Source organism: Danio rerio, chromosome 2 (genome assembly GCF_052040795.2).
Source record: "Danio rerio strain M-AB ecotype USA chromosome 2, GRCz13ab, whole genome shotgun sequence".
Lineage (NCBI taxonomy): Eukaryota > Metazoa > Chordata > Actinopteri > Cypriniformes > Danionidae > Danio > Danio rerio.
The window spans coordinates 33,258,996-33,284,620 of record NC_141022.1 but is presented as its reverse complement, the minus strand read 5'-3'; the positions used below and the strand labels follow the sequence as shown (position 1 = coordinate 33,284,620).

Sequence of the window (25,625 nt, the reverse complement as noted above, 5' to 3'; positions counted from 1 at the left end):
AAACAGTTCAGAGATCTTTGAGCATTTCAACCTGGGAGGAAAACTTGGAAGGAAATGTCATTTTCACAATTTGATGTCACAAATAAAGGCATTTTTACAACTGAAAAAAATATAGATCAATGAAAGAAGGAATGAATAAAAATGACTAAATGCCCAATGTTATTTTGTTTCAGATTAGAATTAAAAATTAAAATTTATATTGTAATAAATGTTCTTGCAAATGTTTTTATTTTGTATTTTATATTATTTTTTTGTAGCCTACCCTTATTTTGACTGATTAAACCAGTTAAGCAATTTCTCAACATACAACAGCCACTGTTATTTTCTTTCAACTTTTTATTAATCCATGATGGTGTTTTCTCTTAGCCTATCTGGTCTACAAAATGGGGTCTGAGAGGGGCCCTGACTGTAGTGGTCTACAATAACTATAGAATTCCTTAAAATGTAGGCATGATGTAATTTTTTTCAGGCTCCATGTGTCTTATGGACTGAAAAAAAAATACTAAAAAATACTAAAAGTGTTTCTCAGTAATGGATTGCAGCTGGAAGGGCGTAAGCTGCGTAAAACATATGCTGGGTTAGTGGTTCATTCTGCTGTAGTGACCTCTGAAATAGAGACAAAGCCGAAGGAAAATTTTGTATTTATCGTCCCTCTAAATAATATTAATTTTAGTTTGTGTACACGCTTATTCAAAAATCAGTAGAAAAACCTTCTTTCAACCCTTTTCACCATTCGGCCTTATTAATCATTATGTTTAAAAGGTGTTTGCCCATTTACCTAATGTAGAATCATACATGTTAAATATTTTTGAATTTATGTTAAGAACAAAATACAGAAAAAATGAAATGGTACGTTTTAATCTAAATTGATATTTAAGTCACGTTGTTCTAATAAAATGTTTCGTTTCTATAAATGAAGTATTCAACATGCATCTAAGTACTTCATATTTAGCGCGTTTATTGATGTAAATAAGCACGTAAAAGATGACGTGCCGATCGCATTTGTGACATGTTGCACAAATATAGGGGTGTTGTGAAATATGATTTGTAATAAGTTTTACAAAACTAAACGATTCAATTGCACAAAACGATGCTTAAAACAAAACAAATGTATTTGATTATGCAATGTAATAAGTATAATTCTTCTATTTTAGATATATTCATAGACGTAACAGCGTAAAGTGAACAATCCCCCCCGTGAAAGACATGTAAGCGTCCAGAGCCCGCCGAATCCTCTTTGGCGCTTCTCTACCCTTTTCCTATGAGGCCGGTTGTACGCTAATCTGTCAGTCTCATAATGCTTACTTTCCGTTTTAAAATTATTTAAAGAAGTCAAAACAATGTCGGAAGACGATTTAAAAGTACCGGAAGAGCTTTTCAAGGACGTGAAGTTCTATGTGGTGGGAGACATTGACCAGAAGGTACACTGAACTGTAATAAGCTATTCATTTAGCATTTGGCTAATACTGGCTTACTGACTGGTGTTAGCATAAAGGCTAATCTAAAACACTCAGATTTGGTAGAAAACTATAAGTTACGTGTGGGCAAACTATATGTAATATTATTGTCGTGTACAGTAAGCTTTTTTATTCGCGTCTCTCTTTTATATTTGCTGTTATTGAAGAAGTCCTATCATTAGTAAGGTGGCTATCAATGACAACAATGCGACATTTCTTACATTAGGCTCATCTTTTAGTTATCTAAGCGTTTTATTTGCAAGTGGATGAATAATCCTGCGATTTCTGCCCCTACACTGTTATCGGTGGCTTTTCTCTGAAATACAAACGCAACGTTATAATGTTAGCATCTGCAGCTCTCTTCTGTGTTTGGTTTTGTTTCTTTTATATTGGTTCTTCACACTCTCTGTTGTCTTGCTGATATATTTATTGCGTTTGTTTACATCATAGCATTATTTTGAGTTGGGTTCTTTCTTGGTTCATCTATTTAGAGCTTGCAGCAAGATCACATTTATTATTATAAAGCGGTTTTATAGCTAATATGATCATGATCACCTGTTGACTTTTGCTAATAGGTTGTACAGCTCTTGAAATCTGGGAAAGGAAAAGAAGTATCTTACAACGCCCTCGCCACCCACATTATAGCAGAGGATGGGGACAATCCAGAGGTCGGGGAGTCCAGAGAAGTCTTTGACTTGCCTGTTGTCAAGGTATACACACAATATTGAACTTAAGACATTTTTAAAACTGTACTTATACCTAGGCATGAGATGATAACCGTTCTCAAGGTATACTGCAGTTTAGAAAAGTCAAGGTTTGGTCAACCATTTTTATTTAATGTTTTTGCATTAAAAAAAAAACAAAAAAAAAAACTTTTTTTTGGACGACAGTATTTCCAGCAGAAAAGATCTCCAAAGATGTCGATTTAAATGTAAAGAAATCAGTGTTTTTGAAACTAATGAAGACAGCAGAAGTCAATGATTCATTTGAATCATTAAGCTGACATGTTTACTGCTCCAAAATATTTGAAATGTTTCTTAATATAAAATATATTGTGTTCAAAAGTAAAAAAGGTGTTTATTTTTTTACCCAGACATTTAAAAAGAATATATTTTAGAGCAGTGACAATACAACTTGAAATTGTGATTTTTATCAAGGTTATCATACCATCAGAATCATATACCTGCCCGTCCCTACTTATACCTGTTGTATATATATATACATGATCATTAAATTATGCCAATTTATTTCTGTTTCAGCCGAGCTGGGTGATCCTCTCTGTCAAATGTGGCGATTTGCTCCCGTATCCTATTTCTAACTTGATTCAGTGGCTACAGTTGTGTTGTTGTTGCTGTTGTTTTTTGATAGGATGAACGGTAAAGATGAGTATTCTACACAATGTTTTTGTAAACCTTAACTGGTAATTAATCAGAGTTACAGGATTTTCTCCAGAATCTGGGCAAGTGTTCTTTGGTGTTACAGCTTGTCTGCCACATGTAAGTCATACATGCACGTTTTGCATATTCATGCATATTTTGCCTATTCAATCAGATTTAAACATTTATTTGTTATATGCAAGTTGTATGTTAATTTTGTGATATCATATTTAAAAAAAAAAAAACATTGAATGTTAATGCCAGTATGTCAGACCCCCTAGTTTAAGTTTTTTATTTAATAAAATTTTTTTGTGATTTAAAAATGACAGATTTTTGTGGTAATTCCCAGAAATTTGCAAACAATTTAGCCTAATATGTAAGGTATACAGTCTGACACAATGACACAAATCATAAATATAAAGCTTCTTTATTTTGGTCTCTTGTTAAGACAAGATCGAAAACAGATCTAAACGGTAGGGATTAAGCCCAAGGAAGGTTGTATAACTCAAATTTTTATCGTTGAACTTTTTCTTTGTCTTAGATTTCGCTTTCCGGAGCATCTGACATCATGTACTCCACACATAGGAAATGCGTTAGGGGCTTCCCCTATTGTAATACACCTAAAACACGAATTGCAGTAAAACCCGACGAAGGGAAGCGTTTTCTCTCGTTAATTGCAGGGAAAGAATTTTTGAGCTACAAGATGTCTCATCCTATTCTTGCATTGACCTCACATATAAATCAGACTTTATCTGCGTCTGTTTACTGCACAGGCTGCAAAACAACCCCCCCCCCTCTCCATGTAATGTTAGGATTGTGAGGGTGCAGGTGAGATGTCATTTTTCAAGAGACTCGAATATAGCATGTGTGCTGCATGGGCAACAACTATTAGTCAAGTAAAACAATCAATTGCAAACTTAAATTTAATTTGATTATATGGTTTAGAATGGGATATTTGAGATTATTTACATTTTATTTTGCGATTTATTTTGCACTCGAGAATTTAGGATTGCGAAATTTGCGACGTTTTGTTGTTTTTGCGTTGGATTCAGCGGTTACGTAATTGTGAAAAACTAGGGGGTCATATGTGTGTAAATGTAAAAAATGCATTTTAAAAATATATGCACCGATTTAAGCTGGGTATATTTAAAAAAAATAAGATTAGTATTGAAAAGCAATTACCAACAAAAAACATTGCCCGATGAGAACTCGTAATTGGATAAACTGAGCCAATCAATCTCTTCACATCTCGCATTTAAAAAAAATGATTCAGAAATGCCTGTTCCATAGTCTGTCATTAAATGACTTGGAACAGAGCTGTCTCACATGATCCAATAAAAGTAACAGAAGAACACATAACCGCATTTACCATTTCATATGCATACTCTGAAGAGCAGGTACGTTATTTTATATGCAAAAAGACCCTTAGTGGCTTCTCCTATTGCAGTAACTCTCATTTCTTCTTCATGATATTTGTCCTCTTCAGCTCATTGGATGGAAACAATGCTTTATTTGTTTTATGTGATATGCCAATTTTGCACACAAATTAAATGTGCCACTTTGTATGGAAATATAGCTACTGTCATGCAGCAGGATTGATTTACAAGCCTTGTTTTCATTACAGCTGGCAGAGGATCTTAACGCACTTTGGGCCTTTATTACATTCTATGGAGGTGACTGTCAGCTCCATTTCAACAAAAAGTGTACGCATCTGGTTGTGCCTGAACCAAAGGGGGTAAGAATGTTTTTTTTTTTTGTGCCTATAATATTAAATGCATAGTACGCATATGGCACTGTGTATCAACACAGTGTTTAACTTCATCCTCTTTCTGAAGAAAAAAGGGGAAGGTGTGAGATTTAGCAGATCGCTTAAAGTTTACAAGTAATAGAGTGAGTTTAACAGCTGCTATTTGCAAGACTCTGTCTAGGTTTACGTCTGTGGGTTGTTTGCTATTGGATCAGTTGTGGAGTGGGACTGGCAGGCTGGTTTTGTTTTATTGGCTCTGAATGGTGCATTTGAAAAAGAATCAGTTTTATAGCCCCCGTTCTTACCGTCTAGCTTTTTAAAGCTTGCCATTTATTGGCAACTATTGGTACCCAAACAAATGTCATTGGTTATATTTGGTGAGAATGCTAACCTTTTTAAATTGAACTCTGAGTTAAAAACATTCTGTATAATTTAACAATTTACTGTGCTGATTCATGCTCTGTTTTGACTTTGATGCTCTGTCTTTGACTTTGAGGCCATGGATAATTCAGAATGCATGTAAAGCTATGTAAAAATTGTGGTTGTAGTTCATTGTGTTGTTGTATATTAACTTATTTGCATGTAAATAATTGGTCTAGCTTGTTGGCTGGCTGGCTGACCATATTTTTAATTTATCTATTTGTCTAAACTCATCAGCAAATCAAACCTAAGTTTGTGTTCTCTCTGGCTGGAACTCTTGTCCGCTCACAGTCTGCTCTCTTGCTTATTTATGTGGGAGTGACCTGCAGCTGGTTTGGGCTCTGCTGATTGAGGAAATTAAGCTCCGCTCACTTTTAAGGGTGTCACGATCCTCCAAATCCTCGATTACATTTTCGATTCTAAAGTGACGGTTCGATTTGATTTTCAATTATGAATAATTAATTAATAACAAATTAATTATTTGTAGCCTACCGTTTAAACTACCTGACCTGCATGGTCTTGGTTTTACCCATAAACAAATCATACAGTAAATGAATAAAGGCAAGTTACACACATAATTGCCACCTGTCAATCACTTTTTTTCTACGGGACTTCTACGGGTGAATAGGCATTGATCTGTGTCGTTATAATGGCGTCGGTAAAAAAGGTGTACAAGCAACAGGAACTAGCCAACAGTATCTGAGGTGTTCGCTAAAATGACTAAGTACAAGTGAGTGAAAGATTGAAGCAGTCTACTGACCCGCTAACTGCCTGGACCCGCTGTCTTGAGCGCATGGCTGTGTGTGCGTCTGTGTCTGTGTGTTCACGTGATGTGCGTTTTCAGCGGTAGTGAGGAAAGAGGGCTGCTCAGAAATGCTACACGCCACTGTGGATGTCAAATCATTGTCGTTCTAAAATGCCATTTAAAAACAAAGACGTATTAGTGTAAACACGGCCAGAGTGTGTACTTTTCATGAGCGGATTTGCAACGGGGGCGGGGCAGAGGATCGCGATGCCGGTGTTGTCTATCGGAGGAACCCTAATACGTGCATTGCAGAGCTTGCAAAACTTTTTTTTTTTTTTTTGTCGACAACACGAACGTTGTCAACATAACTCACTGGAAACCAAAATGCTTCCACACCGGCGACTTCATTGAAAGAGGAGAGGGTTTAAGCTCTGTCGACGGGTCTCCTGCGTCTGCCGTTTAACAAGCTCTTCAACAAGCGTGTTTTTTTCCTGCTTGGCAAGCTAAGCTGACTTGACATGGGGGCGTGGCAGCATCGACGATTCTATTTTATGATTCGATAATCGAAATTGAGCATAAATTCCGATCGATTTCGATTTAAAATCGAGATCGTGACACCCTTACTCACTTTATTGGTTAATAAGCTTACTTCACAAAAGTCATGGTCATGCATTTGCTTTTGGAGACAGGTGTGTTTAAATGTGATTATATATTCAACACAATTACACAATTTCTAATCAATTAAGGCTTTAGTGGGACAAAAAAAGCTGTTTTCCGGCCACTAGGTTGCTGTTGAAAGAGGTGTTTGTAAGGCTAGCAGGGGGTGCTTGACCTGCGGTCTGTGAGTCCTAATGCACCAGTAAAAGTAAAGGGGACACTATACTGTCATTGAGCGCCGTCTTTCGGATGAGACATAAAACCGAGGTCCTGAGTCTCTTTGGTCATTAAAAATCCCATGGCACTTCTCGTAAAGAGTAGGGTTGTAAACCTCGGTGTCCTCCATCGGCCCTCACTGATCATAGCCTCCCAATCCTCCCCATTAAGCTCGTGCAGAGACTGTCCAAAGGGCATGTGCAAGATAAAATTTTTGAAGAGCGGGTGGGGGTTGTTGTTGTTGTCGTCGTCGCCGCCGCCGCCGCGTGCATACTGAAGAGTGGTTTTGTCACGCGCGTACTGTAAAGTGCGGGGTGGTAGGGAACACGCGTACTCAGGAGCGGTGTTGTCATGCGCGGGAATCAGTGCCCAGAAAATAAACTTTTTTAAATTCAACAAGAAATAGGAAAAAAATCTAATTTTTTTTCGTCAAGACACGATGATATTGTGTATAGAAGATGCCGCATTGGACGCACAAGACTCACGCATGAACATTTACTCAAAGGAGAAGAACCCCCAAAATGCCTTTATTGCAACAAAAAACAAACTGTTAAACATTCTTGTGGAATGCCCCATTTTTAATGTTCTTAGACAACAATTTTTAACTGGAGAGACTCTAAGTGAAATTTTTAAAAATGTGAATCCTTCTAAAATTGTAGAATTTTTATCAAAAGGAAACCGTAAAAAACTGTTTTAGATTTTTATCATATATATTATCATTTTTAATATTATTTATGTATTTTCCCTTGTGTATTATTTATTTCTGTTAATGACTTAATTTTTTTTAGGACTTTTTTAAGAATATAGAAAAGTGGTATTCATAAAATGTGGTAACCTTGATCTGTTTTTTTTTGCCATGACATAGCCATAGAAGCTGAAATGGCAATAAAATTAAAACTCTCTCTCTCTCTGAAGGGCGGTGGGGGGGGGGTCTCAATCACTGGCGTCATTGTCCTGTGGCTGTCGTCGCATCATCCAAGTAGATGCTGCACACTGGTGGTGGTGTGGAGAGAGACACCCCCTCATGATTGTTAACCGTAACCCTAACCCTAAATCCCTTATGGTGGGCATATCCCTTATTTTTACATCCTAATGTTGACGGGTATGATGGCCTTACAAGATAAAATGCGCTATATAAATACACTTTGCTTACTTAAGTACATCCAAAAATGTAGGAAAAACCCTGGAGTAATATTAACTTATGTTATGTTGCATGCATTTATAAAAAAATTGTTGTTATTACCAAGTATTTAAATGGCACATAAGTAAATAAGTACATATAGAGTTTGGAACAAAAAACAAATATTATAATATTCATATTTTAATCTTATTTTGTTGAAAAACTGCAGGATTTGATCAAAGCAGCTTTTTGGTTAACAAAGCCTTTTAAATTACATGCTTGGGAAGATGGTTGACGTATGTTATATTCCCAAATGCACCTATTCTAAGCAACACAATCTTTTGGCGCATGCAGAAATTAAGTTTCTGTGGAGGAGCATGTATTGTGAAATATATTTATTTAATTAAATTACAGTTTGTGATTTGATAATCGCACCGAGACAGTGTGCAATTTCTGTTTTATTTCGATCAGTCATGCAGCTCTACTGTAATTTGTTTTTCATTTGTTTGTTTTTCTCTGTATTTTCCAGGCCAAGTACGAGTGTGCTTTGCGGCATAATAACATAAAGATAGTAACTCCAGAATGGATTTTGGACTCTGTAAAAGAAAAGAACAGGAAAGATGAGATGCTATATCACCCACGACTCACATTATATGATGCACCGGAAGAGGAGGGCAGTGAGTATGAAAACGAGAGGAGCTCACGATCTGAAGGCAGCTACAGTGACAGACGCTCGCCTCACAGCCGACGCTCCAGCCCTACATCATCCCGAGACGCATCCCCAGCAGGCAGGCGCTCACCCTCAACCAAACATGAACGCAAATCAGAGTTGATGTTCGATGACTCTGATGACTCATCCCCAGAGAAGGAGGATCGCAATCTCAATTGGACCCCAGCTGAGGTGCTTCCGCCTGGTCCGGCTAAACGTCGACTACAGCCTGGCAAAGAAACCGGTTTGATCAATCTGTGTGCCAATGTCCCACCTGTACCAGGAAGCTTTGGGCCACCTGATGCACGAATGGTCGGTGCAGGTGCAGGTGGAGGTGTGCCTATGGGGGTGGAAAGATTAGAGGTCATGAGTGAATGGAATTCAGCTGCCAGGACGCTAAGAAACATCACTAACAACACTGATACCCAACAGCCTTCTCGACCCTCCAATGTGGCACATGTAAGGATTAGAATTTTCAATGTAACTTTTATATCTAAAGGAAGAATTTCTCTTATATTTATAAGGCCTAATTAGGGCTGGGTGATTTAAATTAATTGAACTATTAATTAATTTTTTGACCTCATAGTGTACTGACAGGTTTTGTACAGTAAATAGGCTCACATATTACAAGTGAGAGATTTTTGATCTTTACTATCTATGATTATTTACTTTAATGTTGAACAACTGGAATTAAAACACACACTGCCCTAAACAGTCACAACAAAGTTGAAAAAAACTTTTGGAAACAAATTTAATCTTTAGGTTTTTCATATTAAAAGTAGAGAATAAGTAGTTTCTCGTTTAAATAAAGTACCTCTTGTATATCCTGTAAATAATATTTTAAACATGCATTTTTTGAGTCTTCAGTAAACAAATATTTTAATATAAACAATAATCTTAATGTAATGGAAAATATGCAGTCTCAAGGCTTTTCTGGCGCAGCTTACAATCATCATCAAAGTAGTGCAAAAGTAGTGCAACATCCGTGCATTCAACGCAGAAGTATAAATCAGCCTTAACCGAGTGAGCTTACATGACTCCACATGCAGCACAGAAAATAATTGAAAAAATTGACATGGAAAAATTTGATCGATTACAGATTCTGAATGACTATTTCAGTTATTTTCGATTAATCACCCAGCCCTAGACCTAATGCTTTGACCATATTTTGCACAGTGTATCAATCTAGATATGTCCTGTGGACGCGAGAAGGTGTGCAGCTTCAACGGAATACTCTAAATTATTATTAAAGTATTTTTGTTCTGTTGAACACAAAAGAAGATATGTCAAAGGATGTTGGAAACCTGAAACCCTAGACTTTCATAGTATTTGTTTTTTCTACAATGTATATAAATGATTGCAGGTTTCCAACATTAATCAAAATATCTTATTTTTTGTTTAACTGAACAAAAAAATATATAATTAGTTTAAAAAATCGAGGTTGAGTAAATGGTGACAATTTGCATTCATTCAGGCTGCAATTTGTAAATTCTGTCTAAAAACACAGTGAAACTACATGCGTATAAAACAAACTAATAAAGGATCATAATTAAATATCTTTGTTTGTAGTATTTTTATAATTTAATTTGTACAAAAGGCAGAAGTGTATTTATGTATTTTTAAAGTTTAATGAAACATATGCATTTTTCTACAGATCATCCAGAGTTTTTCAGCATCCTCTAAAGGTGTAGTGGATCATATGGGAAATCAGGGCCAGTCTGGTATTCCCAACCAGCTTCTGTTAAAAGCCCAACAGCAGCTTCCTCCTGAAGCACAGCAGCAGTTACTGCAACAGCAGCAGCAACAGTCACATCAGCTACAACAGCAACAGCAGCAGCATCAGATGGCACAACAACATCCCATGATGCTGCCACAGGTCATGCAGATGCACCACCATCAACAACAACAACAGCATCAGCCGCCGCCACAGCAACAACAGCAGCAGCAAAACCAACAAGGCTTTCCTCAAATGCCTCCACAATCGCATCAGTTCTTACAGCAACAGATGCATCAGCAGATGTATTCCCAACATCAACAGCAGCAGCAGCAGCAGCAGCAACAACAGCAGCAGCAACAACATGCATTCCCACAACAAATGCGACCCCAACAGCTTCCGAGGCTGCCCTTGCAGCATCAGCAGCAACATGTGCTGCAACAACAGTTACAGTTACAGCAGCAGCACAGACTTCAGTTGCAGTTGCAACAACAACAACAACAACAACAACAACAACAACAACAACAACAACAACAACAACAACAGCAGCAGCAACAACAGCAGCAGCAACAACAACAACAACAACAACAACAAAAACAACAACAGCAGCAGCAGCAAAACCAGCAGCAGATGCACCAACAGCATTTGCAGCAGCAACAGCATTTCCTACAACAACAACAACTCCAACAGCAGCACATGCAACAGCTGCAACAACAGCAGCAAATGCAGCAGCAACAGCAACAACATCTGCAGAACCAGCAGCCTCTGCAACATCAGAACCAGCAGGTTAATCCACATCAGACACAGACTATGCTTCAACCTCCAATCACATCTGCACAGCTCTTTGGACACGAGCCTGGCCATGACAGTAAGTGCAATTACTTTACGATATCACCCAGCTGCACATTGTTTTGTGAGCACAATACATATAGTCTGTCTTTGTGAGAAAGTAAAAACGGAAACAGTGACTTCTCCTGAATAGAGTTGTATCAATTTATAATATTCTACGGTGACATTTATCATTACCTTTTCAGTACCTGAAGAGGGATTCCTGGTTGGCTGTATTTTTGCCATTGCTGACTATCCAGAACAAATGGCTGATAAACAGTTACTGGCCACATGGAAAAGGGTAAGCAACTCCGCTACACTCCAACAAATACTAAATTATTCCTTTAGAAAATTGATTTATTTTAATCCATATTTTAAGCTAGCATGTTATGTTTTAGATTAAATTCAACATCAGGAAAGACAGTATTTTTTGTAGTTTTTTTTATTATTGGCAATTTTCAATCAGAGTTATTGCAAGTGAGAGAAATAAAAACCATAATACAATAATTTTACAATATTAAAGAAAAAATTGACATGGTAATTCAAGGAATTCCTTACTCTCTTATCTAGGGTTGGGCAATGTCAACTAATTTGGCATCATACGATGTCTAATGTGAAACATAGCGATGGACGACAGATGGCATCATCGTCGTAGGCGGCGGTGAAGTTTTTTTTTATGCATAATTAATAAATTTATAACAAATTAGTTCTTTGTAGCCCACCGTTTTAACTACCTGACCCTTATGGTCTTTGTTTTAACCATAACCAAACCATAAATAAATAAACACAAGTTATACACAAATTACCACCTGTCAATCACTTGTTCTGCAGGACTCTTGCATAAATAGGCTGAGTTCTGCGGAAAATTACTAAGTACAAGCATAAAAGCGAAAGACTGAAGCGGTGTACTGATGCTGTGACGCGTTACCAGATAGATTCAAAAGAGTCGTTAGATAGAGACTAGATTAATTCAATATCACATTTAAAACTACAGTAAGCCTCGATCCAGTGGTACATCCTTGATAAACTGTCTGACGTGTACTGTTCTCTGGGGTTTTGTGCTTGAAGCATCCGCTGACTGCTGGAGCTCAGACCCTCGCATACTCTGCTGCATGACAGAGTGTGTGTGGGGTCACGTGATGTGCGTTTTCAGCAGAATAGTGTGAAAGGAGGGTTTTTTTAGAAATTCTAGGTGAAACGCTAATGTGGATGTGGATCGTTTACATTCTAAAATGCCATTTTAAAACTAAGACATATTAGTGTAAACGGGGGTGTGCGTATTTTTTAGCAAGTGGGTTGCCGCTTTGACGGGGGTAGGGCGGAGGATCGTGATGCCGGCTAAACATTGTGATGTCTATTTGCCATCGGCGATTGACCATGCATCGTCTATTGACCCAACCCTACTCTGAAGCATATTCAGAGGAAAATATAGAAAGTAAATGACAACAACAAAAAACAAACAAAACAGTAACAAACAAAAGATTAATAAAAAAAAAATTAAACCATTACTGTTAAATACCAGATATCACACAATTTATTTTTCGAACACGCTCTTTGATAAGTTTTTATCATTCAAAAGCAAGAAAAAAGGCAGATACTGACAGGGTTAGATATGTAGGGCAGGTCACAAAAAAGCTATTTTTTAAAATACCAAACTGTATAGAAATCCGTTTTGCCGTTAATTGTATATCTAATTTTTCTATTTGAATAAACTGCCACAGGTCATACATCCAACAAATGTAGCTTGGTGGATAATGTTTTTTCCAGTTAAGTAATACAATTCTATTAGCAAATATTAAGCAAATGGCTAATACACTTGACTGCAAAGATGACATTTGTAGGATGAAGTCCAAACAGTGCCACTGACGGACATGGTTCAATTTTTAGAAGAAAATATCAGAGATTGGTTTAAAAATTGATTTCCGAAAATTTTTTTATCTAAGAATAAAGCCATGATAAAGGGTGGCTGGAGCTTGTCAGCATCTGTCACAAATAGGATCAATTTCTGGGTTTATTTTAGAAGATAGTATTTTTTAAAAAGTTGTTCAATGTAAGCAATGTGCAACAAACTTGAGGAATTATGTTGAATGAATTATGGAAATTTTCAAGATTCATGGAAATAAATTATTTCATTAATAGTTCATTATAATTATAAATTGTAATTAATTTTTTTTATATATACATTCCTTCAAGCATAATGCAAATAAAACATTATTTTACACAGATAATTCAGCTAAATGGAGGGACTGTAGACTCTGCTCTCAACCGCTGCACTCATTTACTTTGTGAGAGTCAAGTCAGCAACACCTATCTCCAGGTAAGCAAGACAGCTTGCTCTGAAAAGAAACATGCATGATACATTTTGCCCACCATCTGCTGTGCTGCATAGTGATATAAATGCATCTTTAATGTTATGTGTCAAGGCTTATCTTAATCATTACTTTTATAATGATCTATTATAAAATGTTTTCCTGTGCCAGGCGCTGAGGGAGGGAAAGCGTTGTGTGACGGCTCACTGGCTCAACACTGTCCTCAAGAAGAAGAAGATGGTCCCCCCTCACAGGACCCTTCATCTTCCCTTCAGCTTTCCTCCAGGGGCCAAACCGTGTGCACAGCATGTAAGAACCATCCCTTTCTATTCATATTCTTTATTCACGAGTTTAACATCATTATAATAGGGCTGGGAAAAAAAAACTTTGCATTAAAATTTCATTCTTTTAAGCAATCCTGTTTAAATCTCATTTTGTCTTTTTTTTATTGCACCTCAGATTATTTCTGTGACTGGATTTGTGGACAGTGACCGTGATGATTTGAAGCTCATGGCGTATCTAGCAGGAGCACGATACACAGGCTATCTGTGTCGAAGCAACACTGTCCTCATCTGTAAAGAGTAAGAAGCAATGCAGTCTCATGTTTATGCCTTCTATTTACATTTATGTAGTATATTCACAATAAAGTTGATCTCACCCAGGGTGATTTTTATATCTGTCTGGAAGCTTAATCTGTTTTTAATTATTGCTAATATAACCCCCCCCCTCCCCTCAATGCCATTAGACCAAGCGGGCTGAAATACGAGAAGGCGAAGGAGTGGAGGATCCCATGTGTGAATGCACAGTGGCTGTGTGACATCCTACTAGGAAACTTCGAAGCTCTCCGGCAAATCCAGCACAGCAAATACACTCAGTTTAATTTGCCTGACCCGCTGGCACCAAATCATCATCTTGTGCACAACCTTCTGAGTAAGCTTTATTCCAAATTGCAACAGTATAATTAATATTGCTGCAGATTTATTGGGATGCTACAGCTGGCATATTTCCAAGCTGTTGAGGAGGTAGAACATAACATTCTCTCGTTTTTGATGTCAGGTGCTTGGCGTATTCCTGTGAAGATCTCACCGGAGGCATTGGCGGTGAGTGGTTCTCTCATGGACACACTCTGATTGCTCCCTCTCTCTTGTTTAAGATGCTGGAGTCTTGCAGTCAAGTCCTCAGTGGACACGCATGTAACAGCATGTCTGGGCAGAGGTGTATGTGTAGAGACTCGCAGTCACTTTTTATTATTTTTTTTCCTCTTCACACAGAGTTTACGTCTTCAGCTAAAACAGAAACAGGCTGACGTCAGTGTGCAGCCGCCCAGCAAGAGACCCAAGTGAGTTCAAATAGTGCAAATGGTGAAGGGTTATTTTTGGAACTGTAGATATCTGTGCAATTTTCTCTCAGTCCCTTAACTATATTTACATTTGGACATTATTGCTGAGCACATGAGTACATAGTAGGGATGCTCATTTCGACAACCGCTGCTCGTTAACCAAATATTAACCGTTAACTGGTCAGATTAATATTACATTTTTATTTATATAAAAAAAAAATTATAAAATTTTATTTTCCTCCATCAAATAATCTCAAATCAATCACTCCACGCAAAATAAGCATTTAACAAACCTCTGTCAACATTTTTAATAGAAGTCATTAGTTTAAAGGTTATGGTTATGTCGAGTGTGTAGTTTACCTTTGGTTTCTTTTTCTCTGTCTCACTCATGGTTTATTATTGGGCTGCGTGTGATGAAAGATAATGACAAGGCTCATACAGTATGTTGACTTTTTCTAAAGTATAGGCTACTATAGCAAATAACAATTTTGTTGTTTACATGTAATATTGCATTAATTTTCATACGTTTTATATGCTATAAAATGAAAGCCTCAGTTTGGTGCGGAGTTATCATTATACAAAAGTCAAGAACATCTTTGGATTTGTTTGATTCTTAGATTAGGTTATTTGAATATTTTATAAAACTTTTAATAACAAATTTTCCAAATGGAGAAAAGGTTGATTTGTTTGTTAAACACTAAATCATCAAAACTATAGCCTATTTGTTGTGTTTATAAGTAAAAGATGAGTGGAGTGCACTCTGATGGAGAGAAAATTCAGACTATCAGACTTGTTTTCAAAGCAGCGCACATTTCAGAGTTTTGTTTTGCGGCTTCTTTCTCTAATTGTGCAAATAAACAGAATTGTTTATGATGCGGATCCAGGACCGAGGCAATCATCACTAGCGCTGGCTTGGCATCAACTTGTCTGTGTCAAACTGTGACCAGCAATATCCTCCTTTCATTTTGCTTCTTTGGCAAAATATGTCTGAGGGCACGTGTGGTTGCAAGTGTTACCGTCCAACGAGTTAACTAATATGTGTTGCACGATTATTCAGCCAAATAAAAAAAAAAGAAGAGAATATTTTTAAAAAACGATCAACTGATATCATTAATCAATTAAAAACACACCCTTTCGGTTAACGGTTATTATGAACATCCCTAGTATACAGCCTTTGCAAGTATGTTGTGAAGTATATAATTAATTTTTTTAATCATCTTTAAAAAATGAATGTTCTGAAACTTCTATTTTAAAATATCTCAGTTACTGCAATCAACATTGAGCAAGTAGTACTTCACTTTTGCTTTAAATCCATTTTAGATGTTACATTAACTATTCAATATGTTTATATTTTTTTCCATTTGTTACTAAGTAAGGAAAAATCTTAATAAGTAAGCTAAAATATCTTTATAATGGTTGATAATTATGCATATTAAATAGGGCTGTTGGTACACAAGCACAATGTTTGTTAACAATTTGTCTTTGTCCAATGGCAGATTTTCTTCAGAAGTTATGACTTAATAAACATAATTTGTACTCATTAAAAAAGAATAAGTATCTCTTAACCTACTTAAACAAAGGTTCTGCAACATAAGCACCTTTTTACGGATTCTTACAGTCTTGGTAGTTTTTTTTAAATTTAATTTTAATTTTAATTTTAATTTAATTTTTTCAATTTTAAAACTTGTACCACCTTGTGGGCAAATTAATTAGTGTGCAAAAAAACTGAACTGATGGTGTTTGCTGAAAATGAGATGTGCATCTCATTCATGTCACGGTAGCCCTACCATCTGTGTAAAAACGGAAGGATATTTTTGTCAAAAAATGTAATGTTGAAAGAATGATGAATAAATCATGGCTTTCTGAGTTGAATGTTGGACATTGTCTATCTTTTTTTACAGGCTAGAAGAGTTGCCAACACCCACTAAAAAGCTTCCACCTGATTCAACACCTTACGTCCTTTTCACAGGCTTTGAACCTCTGCAGGCTCAGCAGTACATAAAGGTAACTAAACAGATGCACGCTTCCTGTTGACAGTGGTGACGTTGCCAAATTTCAGTTTTACGAAGTGCCATAAAAAGTCTATTGTGTGCTGTCGGCTTCAAGGCTGCTGAAAAGCTCTGAAAATGAACATGTTTGTAAAACAGTCATGTGCTCATTTCCTCTGAACTCTTTGAGAGTGCTGAGAAATATATTGTTCAATTCAGATGTGCTTCAGTAAGTAACCCTCATGGTTTTCTGTTCGCCCTCCCCTGCATCCTTTTTATCCTCTCTTTTATCATCTTTCTCTCTCCTCCTTGGCTGCAGAAATTGTATGATCTTGGAGGGGAAGTGGCTGACAGCACTCAGAAGTGCACTCATCTGGTTGCTAACAAAGTGACAAGAACGGTGAAGTTCCTCACTGCCATATCCGTAGTCAAGCACATAGTCACTCCAGAATGGCTGGAGGAAAGCTGGAAAAGCCAGAAATTTGTGGGTGAGTCGGGGTAGAGTTAAATACACGTCTACAGTATGTCTATTTTTGCTAATGTGAGAATGCTCTGAGCAGCCTTTCTTCCTATTCCAGCTAGAAGTGTTTTGTGATTTAAAAAAATAAATAATTCATAATTTTTTAATGAATACATGGATTGAAATAAAGTTGGTTCTTGAGTTTGCAAATTGTTTCTATAGAAATGGACTAACAGTCTCAGCCCAGATCCAACTTTGGTGTGAAGTAATTTCTGTGCCTGTTAGAAATGTGAGGATTTTTGATTTATTAATTTAGAGTTTTGACTTTTTAAACCTATTAAATGTTGTCATTTGACTGACAGCTTGTTAGGTCTGAGCACTGTACCAAAGAGACATGCAACCAGTGGTGGAAAGAGTACTGAAAAATCATACTCAAGTAAAACTACTATTACTTACCTAAAAATGTAGTGCAAGTAGAGTAAAAGTATCTGTTGTAAATATTACTCAAAGTATGAGTAAAAAGTAGAGCTTTCTAAAGTACTCATGAGTAGTGAGTATTACGCTTAAAAAAAGCTGATGCTTTTACATGTAATTTGTGGATGTGTGTCAACGTAAAATTCTGTACTACATTTAGTTATTGGCCAGCAGGCACACAATGTCACAAGACATTAATATTAAATTAGATTTAGGCTGTGATGTCTGGTGGCCAAAACTAAATGTCTAGCCAGCATCTAAGGATTTAGGTTGTGTTAGAAAGTGGCCAACATCTTAAACTGTCAAATACTGACATTTATTCATCAGATATGGCAACCAGAATCCAACGTCTGATAGACGTCATACTGGTAACGTTCACACAACGTCCAGCTGTAACATCATTAGATGTTGAATATTAAGTTGGATGTTGAGTTCTGAAATCAACCCAATTCTCATTTCAAGACAAAATGCAACATCCCTGCAACGTCAATCTGATGTCATGTGCCTGCTGGGTGTTTAAGGCCATTTCTGTCATCATACAGTAAACATCCATCATCTTTTCAACAGTGACATGCATCTAAACAGTCTCTGGGTCAATGTGTGTAAAGATTTTGGACATCTTCTTGGACACTTTTATTGCTTCCAAACAGTTACTGCAGTTATAAATCACCCATGCGGTAGTTCATTATTATGCGTTTTACCTTCTATGTGCGATTTGATTGGACAGGAATCACAAGATTACTCCGCCAATCCACACAGAAAATAAAAAATAAAAGTAGTGACTGCAGTTTGAAGTAATGTAGTAAAAGTACCAATACTGCACTAAAATGTACTAAAGGGAAAGTAAAAGTACACATTTTTAAAAATAGTTAGTAAATTACAATTTCTGAGAAAAACTACTCAATTACAGTAATTTGAGTATTTGTAATTTGTTAATTTACACCACTGCATGCAACAAATTTAATAAAATGTCCTTTCATAAATGTATTTTTACGTTTTTGTTTTATTCATTAAACTGTATATAATTGCATTGATTTTATTTATTTATTTTTGAGCTGGTTTCTGTTTTATTGGCTATTGTAGGTTTGTCATGGATCACACTAAGGGGCCGTTTACACAATTTTTCAGCCAAATAAAGGGAAACGTTTTATATATTTTTTATATATTTTATTCATTTATTTGGAAATGGCAAATTTTTTTTTTTTTTGCCTTTTTACTTAAAATGTTTTTAAATATAACTTTAATAATAGTGTGATTTGAGCTGCATTCAAATTTTTCTTCATGCATTGAATATTTTTTGGACTTTTTTTTTTTTTTTTTTTTGGAAGTTGTACTTGCAAGTGTTTGTTCATTTGTGTTTATCTGTGTGTGGTCCATACTGCATATCAGATCATTAATTGACTTTTAATAGTGGCTTGACATTTTAAAAACGTTATATTAGCTCTCACAGATATATTGTGCATCTTTAGTGCTAATTAGATTTGGCTTTGTGTTTGCAGATGAGCAAAGCTACATGCTGCGAGATGCAGAGGCTGAGGTGCTGTTCTCTTTTAGCCTGGAGGAGTCACTGAAGAGAGCTCATGCAGCTCCGCTCTTTAAGGTTTGGAGCTTTGAGAAAATTGATATACTGTGTAACTTTATTGTGTTCATGTTTACTCACACATAGTCGTGACTCTGCACTGACATGTGACTTAATTTGAGATCACAGGGAAGCATTGGGTGTCTGTTCAGCAGTCTCTTTATTATTTTTTATTTTTACAGGGGAAGTATTTCTATATAACTCCAGGAATCTGTCCCAGCCTCAGCACAATGAAGCTTATAGTGGAGAGTGCCGCAGGGAAAGTGCTCTCCAAACAGCCCTCCTACCGCAAGATCATGGAGCACAAGCAAAACAAGGTACACTAATCAGATCCTCAATACGGGTGCGTGTGGGGCTGTTGTTTTGATGAAGATGCTGGGTCAGACTCGACTCTTTCACTTAATGAACTCCTATTTACAGCCAACACAACAGAGCTGTTCTCTGGATTTGGTGCTCTGTTAAATCATTTGGCCTGTTGAATCACAATGACCATGTAAATACTACAGCTGAATTCAGTTGTCAGTTCAGATTTCAGTATGTAATCCTGCACACATAGTTTAGACATTTATGGACATTTAAGTAATCTTTGCAACTAGATTACCTCCAGATGGGAAAATCCAGGTAGTGGCAACAATATTTGTGACCCCCCCTCTGTGAAACCTCCGCTTAAGTCATGTTATTTATTTTTTGAGAAAGCGTCAAAGAGGTATAGCCTTAAAAATTACAAACATATGCCATTTCTATTTATTATAGTAAATGACAGATCAAATATCAAGGTTTTAAGATACAGTACTATATTTACAATATAACATGATTAATAACTGAAATTAACAATTTTATCAACACTTTATTAAAATATCTGAGTTTTGCAGTTTCAGTGGTGTCTGGGTTTACTTTCAGTAGAGAAACAGCACCTTGTTCTCATATCATTCTGGTAATATATATATATATATATATATATATATATATATATATATATATATATATATATATATATATATATATATATATATATATATATATATATATATATTTTTTTTTTTTTTTTTTTACTATTAGAGACCACAAACACACAAATACAATTTGATATCCTTCCTAAATGCGCAAATGTCGGGTCAGTCCCTGAAATAAAAGCAGAGCTGCAACTTCAGCCTGCTTCCGCTTTTTTTGGAGATTTTTCCTCTTCATCACTGAAGTTTGAAGAACTGTTTGTTTTGTTTTTATAGCTCAAAATGTGTCAAGGTAACATAATTACTTTAAGTTCATTTTATGGCTGATTTATAGTTTTATATACTGTTAGTAAATATTATTAAATAGTTAATTGTCTGTGAATGAAGACGAGAGTTTCAACATGACTTAACATGAAAAATACTATAGTAATTTATTGTAAAAACAGATCAAGAGTCTACAGCTCATTTCTGATAAATGTTCACAGACGCTCTTTTACAGAAGAGGTCACATTTATAAAATAGTTTGTTTATGACCTGTTTAAACATGGCCATTAACCACATATTAAAATATCAAAAACTGCTCTTGCCTACATTTATGCCTTCTTAAACTGTAAGTGTTGAAATATAATTGTTTATATTAAGTGAACGTGGCAATGCTTCAAGAGCATACTTTGCAAGCAGCCTCCCACACAAAATAAAAATCACATCGTAGACCAACCCAAGTTTTTAAAATGGTAATTCATAATATTGTTTTAAAGCATTGTATTATTTGAGATGTTACCAAATGCTTTTATAAAAGGATTCAATAAATATGGTTCAAGCATGCTGGAAGAGCACACTACCTGATTTTGAAATGAGAGTTTGGTTGGTGTTTGTTTGTCTGGTGCAAAATGAAACTTGTGCTCTTCCTGTGTTTGTTTTAGAATTTACCGGAGATCATACTAATAACCTGTGAAAATGACTCTCATCTGTGCCGCGAGTATTTTCTGAAGAACATCGGTAAGATGACGCTGTTCCCATCTCAGCATTTACATTTAACACAAAACCATGGTTAAAAAAAACAAACAAACTACATGGTGTGCATTTAATATCCGAGATGTACTCTACAATTAATGCTTAATTGATTTCTTCTGTCTTTATTTCAGAAGTGTACACTGCTGAGCTTATATTGACAGGGGTGTTGACTCAGTCCTTGGATTATGAATCATATCCTTTTAAAATAAATGCAAGATTGAACAGACAAATGATAAACAATCGCCTTTGAGTGACTTCTGAAGCAACATATGGTTGACTGAACCACAAAACTTTGCTGTCATTGATATCGGACTTGAATCTTAGCAATTTTACAGAATTTTATCTTCTATGTTTTTTAATGCTGGGTTTATTATTATAATTTTTTTAAAGAATCCTTTTATTTTAATTTGTTTGAATTGATTTGTTGATGTATGTTCTATTTGTTCCGCTCCTTAACAATCTCACGTATAAATTCACATGATGTCCTTGTCAGGACAGGAATATTTTATGACTGCTGGTGCCCTGTTCTGGATCAACGCTAAAGGTTGCTTATATTTTAGTGTACAGTCATGTTATCTTTCAATGTTTGTATTTTATTAATTGATTATTACATTTCTTACCAGTTTTGTAAACAAAGTAACAGTGAGTCTTAATACATTGCTGTTATTTGTAATGATTGTTTAAATAAAGGCAAAGCTATGTTTTTACTGTGATTTTAAATGTTTGCCCCTTTTGGAATAAAATCTGAATTTGATTGCAATTCTTAAATCATGACTCTGTCATTTGATTTAATTTGTTTAAAGGCTTTATATGTTTTCATTAGGGAAGAGTTCTTACTATTAATGTAAATGCTGAAGCTGGATTGTCACTGTTGAGTTGATGACAGATGTTTACTGTAGGATGACCGAAATGGCCTTAAACACCCAGCAGGCACAGGACGTTAACATGATGTCAGATTGACACCATACCAAAACGTTGTGGAGACGTTGCATTCTGTTTGGAAATGAAAATCGGGTTGATCTCAGAACTCAACATCAGGCCAACGTCAATGTCTAACATCCAACCAAATAGCAACATCTAATGATGTTACAGCTTGATGTTGTGTGGACGTTACCAATATGACATCTATCAGATGTTGGATTTTGGTTGCCATACCTGATGAATATATGTCAGTATTTGATGTTAATATGATGCTGGTTTAAGATGTTGGCTTGATGTTGGATTTTGGTCACTTTCTCACAACCTAAAATTAAATAAATATCAACGTCATTTTACGTCATCATTAGACATCAAAATAACATTGTCCTCAGATACTGGCTAAAGATTCTAAGTAAATCGGCACACTGCCACTTTAGCTCTCAAAAAAATTTTATTTGTCAAAATTACAAAATCACTACGTTTCAACCGACATGGTCTTCATCAGGTAAAGCGTTGCAAATGGAAGTCCTCCAGAAATAGTCAAACAGCTCTACACAGCACCTGCAGTCAATTATCACAATCAGCTAACAAGCCGGTAAACAGGAACATTTGCATACAATAATATACATCTAAACAATGTGAAAACATGCATACCATTACAAACAGACATTTAAAACACAAATACAAATTCTCACTATAGAATTCCTCGGAGACAGCATTCTATAGGCTAAATAGATATAGCGCATCACACCTGCACAAAATCACATCAAACAAACACAAGGCCAGTAGACCTAGGGGCAAAAAACATTATGTACATATTTAGTATACAACAATTCATTCATTCATTTTCTTGTCAGCTTAGTCCCTTTACCAATCCGGGGTGGCCACAACAGAATGAACCGCCAACTAATCCAGCAAGTCTCTACGCAGCGGATGCCCTTCCAGCCGCAACCCATCTCTGGGAAAAGTATACAACAATATAGAATGCAAATACACTTACAAAAAGGATTTTAAATCAAAATCTAAATTCAAACCTCTCGGGGATAAAGTGTTTAGTGTGTAAATGTAAAACGCTTCCCTCTGTAATAAAAGTCTGTCAGCATCGCCACCCCTTCTCGGCACCTTCACTTGTTCAATGCCAATATATCGCAAAGTCGCAAGGTTATGTTTCAATGCATTAAAATGAACGGCGATAGGATTTCGTTGATAGTTTAATCGTATATTACTTCTGTGTTCAGCAATTCGTGTTTTTAAACACCGTCTTGTTTTACCTATATAGGCTAAACCTCAGATACTGGCTAGACATTAAATTTTGGTCACTTGATGTCACAACCTAAATCTAGCCTAATATTAACGTTTTATGATGTTGTGTGCCTGCTGGGCAATAACTAAATGCACTACAGAATGTTACGTTTACACACTTCCACAAATTACATGTAAAGGCATCAGCTTTTTACTCACTACTCTTGAGTACTTTAAAAGGTCTACTCATACTTTATGTAATATTTACCACAGATACTTTTACTCTACTCACACTACATTTTTAAGCTTTTACCCAAGTATGATTTTTCAGTATTCTTGCACCATTTATTGGAATATTTTTTAGATTATCAATGTAATTATCGTCCTTGGTGTTAAGGGCTCCTAATAGATAACCTTAGTTCAAATGACATTTCTTAAACCACAGATCATATTAAAGCAGAAGTGTTGTTCATAATCAGTGGTATTTAAAACCCCCAATACTGCCAGTTTTATCAGGACACAAACCATATTTACACAATGACTCTTCTCAGTTTGGCTTTTGAGAGTACACATGCTGCTCTGTTCTCATCGAGGCATTCCTCTCTTAAAAGCATTATTCCTGATAGACAAAATTCAATTAAATGCTAATGAAGTGTTAGAGTACTTACCGGTGGAAGGCAATTGTGTGCTGTCAGACAGTTCGCCTGCGGTGATCCCCTGGCTCCTGCGCTGGGTTTTGGAGAGGAGCTGGCAGTAATGCCCTCTAAAATGGGATAAATTAAAACTTACCCAGCCAAGGTCATGTGCCAGAAATGCAACAGGGGAAACAATAGGTGCTTCAATCACCCGCTCGAGTGTAGAAATATGGATCGATACCTCTACTAGGACTGTCTGTGATGCTTTTGTTTTGGAGTCTAACATGCATCACCAGGGAATGCTTGACAACTCTATAGTGTTATTGTTTTTTTTCAACACAAACTGAACTGAACAGCTTCATACACAAAACCACTAAAAATGTTCTTTTTATAGCTACAATTGCCTTAAATCTTTTTATTCATTTTTTTAAGTTGACTCCTGAGATTGTCTACTGTATACAAAATATATCTTAACATGTTATGCACTGTAATAAATTAAGCTGTCGCTTAAGATTTAGAAGTAATAAGGTAAGCTCTCTCTCTTTTTAAGCTTAGTTTATGCCAAGAATAATTATTATAACAGTGTTCACATCTATCAGTGACTGTCAGTTTTACAGATACCAATTTTCTTATCAAGGTGGCAGTAGACTGCAGTGTGATGTGCTGCTTTAAACGCTAAAGTCATTTAATTTTGATGGATTCTGAACGGCTTTATTTATCATTTGTCAACTGAAAGGTGATTCCAACTATTGTTGCTATAGCATACAGTAGTTTTATACAGGCTGAGTCAATTTTTAGAGAGTAAAATATTTACTATGTCCATAAAATTTAGGTTAATATGTCACATTTGGATGTTCAAAGCGTTCATGTGGTCACAAGACCTCTTGGTAAATGAAAATCTTTATGTATACACTTCATGTTTTTGATCACATAATAGGAAGTTTTTACTTTTTCTGTTAGATCAGTATGGTACCCTACAAAATAATCATATTGATGTTATAAATTAGGGTGGCGTGGAGGCGCAGTGAGTAGCCTCAGCCAGGTCAGTTTGCCTTTCTGTGTGGAGTTTGTATGTTCTCCCTGTGTTGGCGTGGGTTTCCTCTGGGTGCTCCTGTTTTCCTCACAAGTCTCAATGGGCTATAGCTGTATTGGGTAAGCAAAATTGTCTGAAGTGTGTGTAAATGGGTGTTTTCCAGTGATGGGTTGCAGCTGGAATGGCATCCGTTGCGTAAAACATGCTGGATAAGTTGGTGGTACATTCTGCAGTGGCGACCCCAAATTAATAAAGGAACTACACCAAAAAGAAAATGAACGAATAAAGGTTATAAATTAGGACAAATAATCTAAAATTAATTAAAAATTTAGATACATTACCTTAAAATGGTGAATAGATTGTTATTTAATTTTCATTGTGTTATTTGTAATCAGCAATGGACCCAATTTCAAATTAACCCAGCTATATGGTCTGAGAGGTTGTCCAGAAAGCAGGAAAGTGTGACATGGCTAAGTTTAAGCACTAGTATGGGCCTTAGGTGATAACACCAGCTTCCATTAATTCAATTAAAAAACAAATACATAAAGTAAATACAGTGTTTGTTTTTAACCACACTATAATAAAAGTAGCCTACTTGAATAGTAATTACAGTTAGCCTATTGTGTTTTCCTACAGCCTATCTATACATGCACGTGGCGCCATTTTGTCCATAAAACGCAAGCGCATTGAGTTTG

General features: G+C 36.0%; 1 protein-coding gene and 1 long non-coding RNA gene across 2 annotated transcripts; one reads left to right on the top strand and one right to left on the bottom strand.

The window, feature by feature from the left end:
* Positions 1-1,239: 1,239 nt before the first annotated feature.
* Positions 1,240-21,870, top strand: paxip1 (PAX interacting (with transcription-activation domain) protein 1). The gene is given in 22 exon segments (NM_001005929.2): positions 1,240-1,421; positions 2,033-2,167; positions 2,717-2,760; positions 2,890-2,953; positions 4,458-4,568; positions 8,268-8,906; positions 10,102-10,677; positions 10,714-11,029; positions 11,196-11,290; positions 13,214-13,306; positions 13,470-13,607; positions 13,758-13,879; positions 14,044-14,228; positions 14,355-14,398; positions 14,570-14,637; positions 16,539-16,641; positions 16,945-17,113; positions 19,059-19,159; positions 19,321-19,455; positions 21,012-21,087; positions 21,234-21,294; positions 21,568-21,870. Coding segments are annotated over 22 exon segments (3,372 nt in total). The 5' UTR covers positions 1,240-1,340; the 3' UTR covers positions 21,584-21,870.
* LOC147846389 (uncharacterized) lies at positions 20,190-25,613 on the bottom strand. The gene is made up of 3 exons (XR_015478605.1): positions 25,272-25,613; positions 23,316-25,188; positions 20,190-22,415 (listed from the first exon to the last, which is right to left on the bottom strand). It is a non-coding gene; the product is annotated as an uncharacterized LOC147846389 (long non-coding RNA).
* Between the last annotated feature and the right edge of the window lie 12 nt (positions 25,614-25,625).